The 13,755-nt window shown below is 29.8% G+C and overlaps 1 protein-coding gene across 1 annotated transcript; it reads right to left on the reverse strand.

The window, feature by feature from the left end:
• Positions 1 to 881: 881 nt before the first annotated feature.
• On the reverse strand, positions 882 to 8,308 carry LOC135949141 (sodium-independent sulfate anion transporter). Its single transcript, XM_065498601.1, has 6 exons — positions 7,679 to 8,308; positions 2,515 to 2,735; positions 2,128 to 2,449; positions 1,904 to 2,065; positions 1,549 to 1,835; positions 882 to 1,436 (listed from the first exon to the last, which is right to left on the reverse strand). The coding sequence occupies exons 1-6, from the start codon at positions 8,184 to 8,186 to the stop codon at positions 990 to 992; spliced, it is 1,947 nt and encodes a 648-aa protein (XP_065354673.1). The 5' UTR covers positions 8,187 to 8,308; the 3' UTR covers positions 882 to 989.
• Positions 8,309 to 13,755: the final 5,447 nt, after the last annotated feature.

The raw sequence follows: 13,755 nt of genomic DNA on the forward strand, positions 1-13,755 counted from the left end.
TAAATTATTAGATATTTATCGTTGGTCTTCGGAAATAATCAAAATATTTTTACATCCATAAAGTGTCACAGGATAGAATATATATATATATATATATATATATATACATATGTATATGCAGTTTTGTATGTTCATAAGATTATTGGTTATTAATTATAAATCTTGTGACTGCAACTAAGGCAGCAAATAAGTTATGGATTTGGAGGAGATGAACGCTTTCATCTTGAAATTAATTCAAAATTTAATTGAAATTGGTGTGAACCAAAGATTTCCGTTTCTACTTTTTGTACTTAAATATTCATTTACTTTAGTGAGATTTAATTACTTTTTGCCAGTGTTTTGCATTCGGCTTTTTTTATTTTTTATCGCATTTTTTGCTTTTGTGGTTGTCGTTGGTTGATGTTGTTTTTTCCTTCATTCCATTTAATAACATTCACCGACAGACAGACATACAGACAGACAGATAGAACACTTACAGTGTTGTTGCTTTTGTGTGCCACATTTTTCACAGCTAAGTGAAAAAGTAAACAGAAATCCATTAACTCAGCAATTATTGTCCGTTTTTATGTCGTTTCCTCTCCTCTCTTCTCCTCTTTATTGTTTTGTTATTTATTTTTTATTCATCTTTCTTTTTTTGCATCTAACACTCTAAAACACTGACACAGAAATAATGCGATGATTGCGGCGCTTAAAGGTAGAGCAGGGTGTTTGAAGTTTGAATTAAAGAGGAGTAAGAAGGTGTGCTACAATGTCCAAGTATGGAGGATTGAAATGAAATGAGTTGTGTGGTAGTCGTTGTTTTATAATTTTATGCCATTAGCATTTGTGTCAATTGCGAGCGCACCAGCTTAAGGACGAAAGGACGTACCATTTTGTAAATATTTAAAAATATGAAAAATATTTATTTTATTTGATGTAGTAAATTAAAATAACTTAGGATTTGCTTGTTACTTTTGAAATCTGCTCAGCCTTTCTGCCCCAGTGGACATTTATTCAACATCGATTTTATAGCCCAAGTCAATGGAGGCTCTTATGTGCTCCTTAAGATTAATGTAGCCATTGCGTAAAGATTCTTGGGTTAGGAATTCGCGAATTTTTTCTTCCGACTCACAATACACCAAGTTATCTACATTGTCTATCATCTTCTGCAAAGATACTTCCATTCGGTATAAAATGAGTAAAGCCTCACCTCCACTGCATCCATCTTCTGGTACATCATGTTCTTCATCTGTATCTGACCGGAGACCACTTGCTAGTTTAACAAAACCTTGAGCTGCTGTAAAATCTAAACCAGTGACTTTGTGACAGTCAATGACAACGGGTATTTTGAATTCAGCTTGTGCTGCGGCCTTGAGAACTTTGCCGCGCAAATAATTGATGGCTGGAAAATAAATTCCATTTCCTGGAGTAACACATATGTACTGCATATCATCAATCTGCAATAAAAACGGGAAAAGTCAGTGAAGGGATAGGAAAATAGGTGCACATAATAAAACACAATAACTATTGTATACATGATTTAGACATTAATAAGTTCATGCAACATACCTCTTTGATTTTGACGGCAATTTCGGGACGAGCCCACAAAAACAGCAAATGCAAAACATTGATAATGATGCTCACAAATAAACCCACTTCAACGCCACACAAAACACAAACGATGAAACACACAATCCATATGCAAAAGTCACGTTTCGATTCATGCCACAAACGTATCGGCAGTTTAAAGTCCAGTAAAGTGAATAAGGAACAAATCAATATGGCCGCTAATGTAGCTTCTGGTATATAATTGAAATATGGACTTAAATAGCCCAGTGCCAGCAAAACAACAAGACCTAAAAATGCATTGTTACATGTTACTAACATTGAAAACCACTTCCATGGATCAAGCACTACACTATACCTGAATACAAGTTGGCCATCGGTGTTTTAAGGCCGCAAGCTGTACTGATGGCATATCGCGTAAATGCACCAGAAGATGGCATGGCCTGGACACAAGAGCCAAATATATTGCACAAACCCAAAGTCGCCAACTCTTGATTACTGTTCACCATGCCCTTAGGTGCTACAATACACAAATTTTCATTACTTATTATAAGTAGGTTGCAGCACAGACTGTATACTTACTTAATTTGCCAATCGAAATATTTGTTAAAATGCCAATTATTGGTATAACGATTATACCCACATTTAATTCTGACAGAATATCCCAAAAGTTATAAGTCTTCTCTGGGGATTCTATGACAAAATCTGGCAGCGTAAAGTTGGGCAAACCAGAAAGAGCATTCTTACTTAAAGCGTATGGTACTTGGGTATCCACTTCCAGCCATATGTACGATGCTATCGCAGTAATCAATACGATCAATGTGTTGCGAGAAAAAGACAAATAGCGACAACATATGCGTCCCACTTTACCAATTTTGGGGTTGTAACTTAGTTTTTCCAAAAACTGTAAAGCAAAATTAATTGATTCGAAAAGTAATCTATCTACTTAATAACTTGTAACCCACTCACCTCAAATCCGATGAGAAATAGTATTGCACTAATTCCCATCACTAAATCTCCAAAATTAGCTTCTTGATATCTTATTGAGAGTGTCCTAACTGATTCAATGAAACCAGCCACTAAGTACTTAATGCCTAACAGCACTTTTAACTGAGATTCAATCACCAATATAGCTGTTGCTGATGAAAATGCCTTAATAACAGGTGTCGATATAAATTCAAATATAAAACCTGAAAGGGGAGAATGCCATAGGTAAACATTAAATAAATCATTATAGTAGGGCTGTGATATACATACATGCATAGCTGTTAATTTCGGATTACGATTAGTATAAATTAGATTATTTTTCAAAAATAATTTAATTGATTATATAATTCTCTTTAGAACAATTTCTGATTACTAATCGATTACGATTACAAATAATCAAAAAATAATCAAGATTACTTGCGATTACGAGAATGAAATAAATAATCAAGAGTAATCTTTGAAAATAGTCGAATTATTTTTTGATTACATTTGATTATTTTTGATTATTTTCTCGTAATCGCAAGTAATCATGATTATTTGTAATTGTAATCAATTAGTAATATTGCGAATCTGAATATAATCGTAATTTAATCATTACTTCACCTTTCGAAAAAAAAATAATCTAATTACTAATTATTATGATTAGTAATCATTATTTAACAGCTATGCATACATGTACTGAAAAGATAGAAATAGGAAATGCCTTTTTGGCATTATAATATGAACAATATTAAGTAATAATATGCATTTATATAGAAATATGAAAAAAGAATAATGTTGAAAACTAAAAACATTAAAAATAAAATTCAGTTACAAGTTTCAACAAACAACTAAATAATAAATTCAATATGCAAAACTCTGTATATGTATTATGAAACAAAAATTTTGTTGTACAATCAAAAACATGTTAAAATCTATCTTCTTCTTCTATATAAATAAAAATCAAATGTCGTTCGTTGGTAATTGCATCAGTAGAGAACGGCAATTTTTTTTTTAAATGTTGGTCATTTTACGGAATGAAAAATTGACCACGCCTACTTTTACGCCCACATCTTTTGATTTATCTAAAATCGGAAAACGGCTACGATTTGGCTAATTTTTTGTTTAAATGATCATAGTAATCCAATTTAAGTTTTTACTGAAAGAATAATTGACCACACCAATTTTTTTTCGATATATTTAAAATCGCAGGACGCCGTTTTAACAATTTTTTTTTAATGTTCGCAATACATAGTCCGCAAAAGTTTTTACAGAAATAAAAACTGTCCACGTCCACTAATATGCCCACTTATTAAATATATCTGCAAAATACATACAATCATATTTCAGACCAAAATTCGATTAATTATGTATATAAAAAATCACAATAGCTTAAATCGATAATAACTTGGCCAATAAGCGTTAAACTAGAAAAGGAGCTAGATCTGTGATCCCTCATATTTCTGACCAAAAATCGAATTTTTATATAAAAACTCAAAATATCTAAAATCGCTTATAACTTGGCCAATAAGCGTTTAATCAAGAAAAGGAGCTCGATCTGTGATCCCTCATATTTCTGACCAAAAATCGAATTTTTATATAAAAACTCAAAATATCTAAAATCGCTTATAACTTGGCCAATAAGCGTTTAATCATGAAAAGGATCTTGATCTCTGATCACTTATATTTCTAAAAAAAAACTTTTTTTTTGAAACTCACAATATCTAAAATCGCTAATAACTTGACTAGTAAGCATTTAATCAAGAAAAAAAGCTCGATCTGTGATCACTCATATTTCTGAAGAAAATTCGATTTTTTATATAAAAACTCATAATATCTAAATTCGCTAATAACTTGGCCAATAAGAGTTTAATCAAGAAAAGGAGCTCGATCTGAGATTACTCATATTTTTGACCAAAATTAAATTTTTTATATAAAAACTGAATATATCAAAAATCGCTTATAACTTGGCCAATAAGCGTTTAATCAAGAAAAGAAGTTCGATCTGTGATCACTTATATTTCTGAAAAAAAAAACATTTTTTATATCGAAACTCACAATATCTAAAATCACTAATATCTTGGCTAATAAGCGTTTAATCAAGAAAAAGAGCTCGATCTGTGATCACTCATATTTCTGAACAAAAATTTATTTTTTATATAAAAACTCGTAAAGATGTTAAAATGTTTGTTACAATAACAAAACACATGTCAAATTTATACTCAAAGTACACGCTTGTACGCATATACAATATGATTAAATTCGAAAATAATCCATCGATTTTTATGATCGCTACTCGTTTTGTTCCTATTACATGTGCCTTTGCAATAAAGCAATAAATTTAAATAATTTCTGCCGTTTTAGATTTTTCATGATTTTTTTAATTCAAAATAATTAGATATTTTCATGTAAATAATATATTTTCTTTCTTGAATTTGTTATTATAACTCCGAAACTACTGAGCCGATTGAAACGCAATATACACATATGTGAACATTTGTACATCATAGGGAAAATGTTTCCAATCAATCGAAAGAAGAACATTAACTACTCAATTTTATGTATATCAAACAAAATAGTTAAATTTTGTGAAAATAAGCGAATTCACTTAATAGTGAATAAATTCGAAAAAAGATCAATCGATTTGAATGATCGATATCTCATTTTGTTGCTATTATATGCAGCATTGCGAAAAAGTAATAAACCTGAACAAGTTCTGTCGTTTTCGATTTTTTATGAGTTTTTTAAAACACAAAAATTTACTATTTTCACGTAAAAAATATATTTTTATCTCCAATTTGGTAATTTAACTCCGAAACTACTGAGCCGATTAAAATGCAATATATTAACAGATTAAAGGCTATGTAAATTTTAACTTTTCTAAGTTTACTTCAATAATATCGGTCTAACGCTTTTTGAGTTATCATAAATTATGTGGAGAAACATTTAACAAAATTCACAATTTTAGAAAAAAAAAAATGTAATGATACAAGAAATTATAAACATTTTCAAAAGAAAAGCACACTTCGGCACACATGTACGCGTATTTAAATTGATTGAAGAATGCATTCTTCTAAATTTATGGAGAATTCAAGTTGTCACATGAGTCAATGTATGAATACCGAAATTTTTCTAGTGACAAGATCATGTTACAATTTCATAGCAAAGTATTTATTTACACAATAAACACCTTTTTCCATTCAAAGCTTATTAACAACTTGTCAATTGTTAGCAAATATCGCATGCTAAATGAAATTTCCGTATGCCTGTAGAAAACATAATTGTTTGAAATTACAATATTAGCATATGATTTAGTTTGTATTAGTAGATATATATTAGAGTGGTCCAAAAATTTATTTTTTTGTTTTTCAGATTGGCCATCCCATAAATTTGTAACATGTATCCATAGCAATAACATTGTAAAATTTCAGTTGGCTAGCTTTACCGGAAGAGGGTGCTCAATCGAGTGCTGCTTTAGAAATTTTTGAGAAAAATGTTTGATTTTTATTTTTAAATGCTTTTATTTACCTCTCCTTATCTGTTTGTTTTTACGTTTGTACCGGATTCTACTGATCGAATTTTCTCTACCTTCCCGACTAGCTAGACAATGGCAATGCATTATTCAATAATTTTTTACACGATTTGATTTTTTCTAGTAGTTAACCTAAAAGCATATTTTCAAAAATTGTTCGATATTCTTGTTTTATTAATGGTCAATTAAACTCAGTGAATCACAGCAATAAAATGAGTTCATCAACTCGATATTTTTCTACTTGGATGTCGGGATCTTCAGTCATTAGTAAGGATTAACCCACTTCCAACTCTTCGGCAAGTTCTACTTCGGTATCACCACACATTAAATGAATCAAGAAATGTGAAAGATTCTGTGCATATGCTTATTCAAGAAGTCGTAGAAGTGTGGAGCAAATCTGGTATTCCAACCAGGCAACCAAATCACTGCGTTGAAAAACTTATAAAAATTCAGAAGAACTGGCTGCTTTTAAAATAAAATAAAACAAGAGATTCTCAAGCACAGAAAAATAGAGAGCATTTGTTTAAGGAAGAGCTAGACAAACTTTTCGATATCGCCCATGCAAACGCCATGAATTCAATAAAAATTGCAGAAGACAGAGAGATTCTCATGGATCAAATGGATCAAGCGAGCGTAAGATGATCATGACATCGATTGACAAGAAGTTAGAAAAGACCAAAGAACCTAGTCTCAAACGAAAACAAAGATCTGAAGAATTAAGAAAAAATGCCGCTGAACATAATGCTTGAATCTCAGTAGTGTCAAGCCAAGTAATAGAACTTGATTTAAGCTGTAGTAGCACATCGAGTGCATGTACAAATTTGAAGGGTAAGCAAGATGATTTTGTGGTTGCCTTACATAGGTTGCTACAAGTAAAAGTGTCGTATTACTAGCGCTCTGGATGGTAACAAAATAACCGACAGAAAAGCAGTGCGACAGATTATTCCATTGTCTGCCGAACTTGGTTGTAATCCTGCTTCACTCCCAATCTCTCGGAACACAATTCGACGTGCAAGAAAAAAAGCAAGAACAGAATTCAATGCGAATATAAAAGAACTATTCGACCCAAAGTATCCACTTGTAATACATTGGGATTGGAAAATACTGCCTGATATAATAGGTAAAACGAAAGTAGAACGCTGAAAATGCTCTCAGTTCTAGATATCATGGAGTCTTTCTTGCAATTACCTCCTGAGGCTTGGGATGACAATGTTGGGGTGTGGGGTGTAAAACTATTTGAATATTACAATACGATACTCACTAACAATGAAAAGGAAAAACGATTTTTGCTTCATGTCACTGAACAGAAAAGAAAGATCATTTCTACTGAAACTTTCAAAATGATGTTAACAAAATTAGTTTTAAGTTGAACAAAAAATTGAATTAATATTGACAATTTTTTAGTATTTCATTATTTGCTGAATAAAAAAAAATATTTTTGATACATTGTTTACATTTTTCTCAGGATTTTTGTAAGATATGTTACTGAAATTTTGAATACATAATAAGAATGGTACGTGTAACAAAATTAGGGGGTGGCGTAACTTCTTCTTGAAACATTTTTTTTTCTATGTTAGCATGGACCACCCTAATATATATGTATGTTAAATATTAGCGTTGTCTATTTCTACTTACCCAATTGAAGCGCTGACATAATCAATTGTACAATGCCGCTCAAGAAGGTTAAGATGAATGCGAATTCAATTGGTTTGCCCACCGTAAATTGAACGCTGACCAACGCCACAAGACTGGTAGGTCCGATAATGACTTTGTCGATAGAACCGAAGAATAGATAAATAAAGCAACCAATAAAGGCGGAACACAAACCATAACGAGCCGGTAGTCCTGCCAGTAGAGCACAGGCGATACTTTCGGGAATAATGGTCAGACCCAATGTGATGCCAGCAATGGCATCATTTATGCCCCATTCCACATTGTACTTTCCGATCCAGTTCAGCATACAAATCCGATTGCGGAAAAAGTTTTTAGTTTTCTGTGCTGGTGATCGATCTGATTTTGTTGTGAAAACAATTTGCTTGGGTTTTGGAGATATCAGACCCTCTCGCAACATCTGCCTTTGCTCCATTGGCTCCGTTGCCGCCAGAGGAGATGTGGGCAATGAACGAGACGAATGTATTGACATGTTTGAATTGTGTCCTTTGTTTAATTCAGTTTAGTGTAATCTTATTATCGTTTCGATATCTAATGTGTATTTAAAAATATTATTAACAATTACTACCACTTTGTATTTTATTATAATATCTTAACAATTTTATATTATCGAATTTCAAACATGTCTGTCGTGTTTCACTCTTAAACTGATTGTGATTTTATCTGTTCGCATTTTTTAATCAAGTAAATTGTGTCAAGCTTGGCATTTTGTATTTGTTTTTTAAATCATCACCATCAGTTCACATCTCCTTTTGTCACTTAAATTTGCACTTTGTTTTTTTTTGTTTTTTTTATTTTTGAGAATTTTTCCAGCCGTTTTCTTTACACCTACAAATCGAGATACGTGTTCAAACTTACAGCTGAAAAGTGTAAATTATTATTATTAAAATATAAATTAAACAAACGTCACAGCGACGACAAATTCTATTGTCTTGTATGTTTTCATCTTTTCAGATTTTTGTAAAGTAAAAGCGCGGTACAGCCCAAATGTGAAAAAATACTACTAAACGCGCATTCTAGTGACAATAATACAATGGATTTTGCTCTTTCGTAAATGACTATAGTTTGATTACTCAAACTTATAGAGTAATTTTTCTAAAGTATGAAATTCACTAGGTTTGTGTGTATTTTTTACACTTTAAAAAAATTCAACAATATTAAGGTATAATCAGAATTGGCAAACAAAATGGCATCAATGGAATTAATTTATGTATATCTCAACAATTATTGAAAAAATAAACAAAGTATGAATTTCACAAGAATTCTGTTATTATTGTCACCAATACAATATACCTACATAGATATTTTTATAATTAGAAAATTGAATTAAAACATGTTGGTATTTGCTTAAAAAATTATATCTAACGAGTAATAATTTGTGCTATTTTTGTAAGTGTACACTAATAGCGTTTTCTTAAAAGTATCTTAAAGCATACATACATACTTATGTGTATATCTATGTACCTACTAATAACAGTAATAATATGTATATTTGTGGTACATACATATGGATATGTACACACTAACTACTTATAACAACACTAACAATATACTTATGTACACATCAGTGTTGCCACCACGAAAACTATAAAATTACATGTGAATGGTTCCTAAATTACACATGTTTCACAATATTTAATTTAGAGTTCCAGGACTTTAGTGGAATACTGATTTTATGAATTTAAGTTTTCATGGCTTTGAATATAATGACAATATATAAATAATAAAAGTAAATCTATTAAATCAAAATCTCTATTATACATGGGCTATAGCGAGCCATAACCGCCAAAAAGACGTAAGAGCCATGATTATAAATTTTCGTTTTTTGATAAATATCGATAGTTCTCGATCATTCGCATTATCTCATAAAATACCATCGCTATATAATGTACCGTTATGATTTTACAGCAAAAACAATTTAGACGTAAGTACAATTTATTGTTTTTTCTACATATTTTGTGAACAAGAAGTGGCGCTTACGTCTTTATTAGTTTTAACAAATTAATTAATATTAGTCTTTTAAGGCTAAAAACGTTAAATTGAATTTGTGTAAATGAATATAATTTGAACAATATAAATAAATTTAAACATTAAGTTGTGTTTTTAATAAAATTGGAAGGGTGTAACTGCCAGCGAAAAAGACGTAAGAAATAAAATAAATGCAATATATAGTTATGAAGTAACTGTGCATACATACTCAATTTCACGTAATACTTAGACTTCAACCAAGGATATTTAAAAAAAACCTTCCCCTGTAAAATTTGGTTTTTGGCGCTTACGTCTTTTTTGCTGTTATGACTCGATATATCTTAGTAAAAATTACACACAATATGTGTAATTACATATGATGTGGTAACACTGGTACACATATACTCAGTTACTCTTGATTCTTCTCTTTAAGCTAATTTAAGTCGTCGGCATCAAAAATGTCTCTTCGGTATCAATGAGTATTTTTTCTTATTTTATACAAATTGTCATTGACATTGTTCTTACCTCTACATTTCGTGCTTTAATTTTTGAACTTGAAGATAAATTGTTTTGATATTTCTCTGGGCTTTGGATGCTGCTAAATTATGATCATTTAATTATAACGAACTATTTTGATAATTCATTGAAACAGATGTCGTAATAAGACAAACAATTTGATCTTTATAATTTCAATAAATTTTTAAAGAAAATGGTGTTAATCTTGCTTTTTTTGGAGACACTTGTTATTGTTCTCATACACAATAGGAAACAATTAAAAACAAAAGAAATAGACGGCTACTAAGTACAGTAATAAGGTCAAACAAAAAGTTTGGTTTAGGGATTGTAAAAATTTTAAAGTTTTAAGTACAAGTTTTTACTGGAAATGTAAAAAAATTGATTCAATAAAATCAACCTTTACATACCATACAGGTTTATCACAGTTTTGACGAACGATCGAAAAACCTTTCATTTGTAACCCACTTAGATTTTAATGAAATTTATATATTGCGATATTATTTAAGAGTGTATTATAAACATATTCTGATTTTTATTTGTGTAATAAAATATCATATTATGATCAAAAAATTATAATATCCCAATAAGTACCGATGACCCAAAAATTCAAGCACTTGAATATTTTGTTGAAATTTATTTTTCCAAATAACAACAATAAAACAAAATTTGCTCGGATTTCGTTCCTAGCTATTTATATTTTTGGCAATATTTTTTATTTTTCTAGTTTTACTAGAAATGTATTCGAACAAATCTAATATTTAGTTATTTTCACCATAAAAGTATGGTTGTATGCTTAAACAATCAGTACCTGTATTATTGTAAAAAAACTATTAAACAAACATAACGAATCATTGAAGAATTTAATTCGTTTACTGAAATTCATGAGATACATACATGATCAAGAACATGCATGAAGCATTTGATAGACAAATGGATAGATAAAATGGATATACTCTAAGGGCCATTATTACAACTTGCCTTTATAGTTAAAGGTAACTTTAAGCAATAGAAAAAGGTACCCTTAAGTTAACTTTAATTATAACGGCAAGTTGTAATAATGGCCCTAAGTATATTAAATAAAACTAGGCATTAATTATAACTATTTTCATAAATTCAAGCCATATGCTTTTTGTTTGAAAATATTTAATTTCAAGTAAAATTCAAACAAAATGTTCCAGTCCTTGAAATTGGTGCCTATTGGCTATAATAGACATGCTTAATTTCTAAAATGAAATTGTATTCTGATTTAGCAATATCATACATTTTTTGATGGTAACCAGTGAGAAATATGTTCTTAACATATAAAAAATATGCACTTAAAAATATTTTGTTTTTGTTTGAAATTAAAAGTTTTATAAAAAAATTTTGAAATAAATAATTCTTCTAAAAATACTTTTGTAAATAGATGTTTTTTTAAAAAAATAGAACTTAATTAGCCTTAGAACCATTTAACTGACAACCAATACATTGTATTGTTTTCAAGGCACTGTTTTTGTTTTACAATAGATTTTCGTAGTTTCTTTGATTTGCTTAATTTTTTTAAACTATCTAATACTTCAAACTACCCAATAATATTTGCTGTCTCAATCTATGTGCCCCAAATTGTTTAGGTTCAGAGGGAGATAAAACCTTGTTATAGTTTTGATTTGATCTATTTAAGACTGCGAGCTTTAAAAAAAGATTTTTTTTTTTTAATTGGGACTCAATATGTCTGTATTCATTATTACGTCTACTGATATCCATTTTCTGTACAATTTGTGTAAATTTATCGACGTGATTTAAACTAAGCAAAGATTTCGATGGATATGTATATTCTCAAATTTTGAAAATGTATCGAAAAATGTTGTAAAATGTTGTCATATACTTATTTTAATTTATTGGCTTTTTTGTTTAAGTAGCACGTGCCTCAACAAAATAGTTATGTAAATATAAAAAATAATATTTACAATGAAAACAATGAATTAAACAAAAATATGTTGTTATGAGTAAACTATGCAAAAATATTATATGAAAAGCAAAATATTCAGTTCTAACAACAGAAAGTCAGTTGATAAAGAAGAATTTCAGTTGAGGCAACAAAACTTTAGTTGCCCCTTCCAAAATATTGTAGGCACAACTGTAAAATTCGGTCACGAATCTGTTTTCTCTGTGTAACAAACAAATCGATGCCAAAATTCTTAAATTATCTGAAACTCATATCTTAATACGACTCATAGTAAAAGATATGATATTGCATATTTTCGGTTGTCCTGTTAAAAAACCTCTAATTTTGAACAACTCTTTTTTGAGAGCAAAAACAGCAGAATATTTTTAAAAACATACTTTACCATTTAATTCTAGACGAAAAAGTGAAAAAATTATCATTATTTCAGACTCTAAGAATGCATTTATATCAAACAAATTAAAAAATATTTTTTACGACACACGATAAGAATGTGATAACTGCAGAGATAAATGGTAAAAACATATTTATTCTACTACTACCCTTTAAGAAGTTATGATGTCATAAATTTTCATATTGAAAAATTAAAGATAAAGATTCCCAAAATGGAAATGACATATGTTCCGTAAGGTTTGAGTAAGATTAGTCCCAAACATTGTAAAATAACTCCCAACAAAAGTGAAGTGCTTACAAAAACGGTAAAGGTTTTGTCCGTTTTGTTGTATAAAATACGGCTTCGCTCACTAAAGACTTTTTGTAAATGTTTTCCGATTTAACTCAAATGATGAGCATTTCGTTTTTATATGATGGAGAACCATTTTGGACCTTAAGAGCATAGTAAATCCAAAATAAGGGCCACTCTAATATATATGTATGTATGTATATCAACACTAATTTTTGGTCAGGTAGATAAAGATTAGTTCTAAATTTACAAACAAATTCCTTGTTGTTTTCTCATTGAAACGAAACCTACAGATTTGGTGAAAATGGCTGACACAAAGATGTCAATTCAAAAATTGATTTTTGCTTTGAACAAAAATTGTGTAAAAACGAACGAAAAATACTCGTAGAAAATAAATCACAGAAAAAATAAATATTACATATTTTCAGTTTAAGAGTGGTGATGTCTAAGAGTAGGGTGGTAGGGTCTAAGAGTAGGGACTAAAAACTTGAAATCAATGACCAAACTGCATAAAAAAGTATGATGTTAATAACATGACTGTGTGTATGTAAAAGAAAGGGGGCATTTCATGTCAAGTGAACCAACTTTTGAAATCGATGTCTTCCGCTCGGGATGAAATTTGCACAAAGGTTAGTTCTATTGGATAGTAATTTAGACACAATTTTTCAACAAGATCGGTCGAGAACTCTCTGAGTTATATATTTTGACATTTTGGTCAAACAGGTGTTTTTCTTATCCATGTAACTTATTACCTATTGTTCTTAGCAAAATGTGTCCCAAATAGTTTAGATAGCTCTTTCTTCAATCTTTCGAAAAAAAAAATATTTAAAAAAAAAATAAAAATTTTTCAATATTTTTTTTCCGAAATCAAAAACTTTTTTGACTTTTTTTTTTAAATGGGCCTTTTTTTATTAAAATAAAGCTTAGATATTT

This window comes from Calliphora vicina, chromosome 1 (assembly GCF_958450345.1).
Source record: "Calliphora vicina chromosome 1, idCalVici1.1, whole genome shotgun sequence".
Lineage (NCBI taxonomy): Eukaryota > Metazoa > Arthropoda > Insecta > Diptera > Calliphoridae > Calliphora > Calliphora vicina.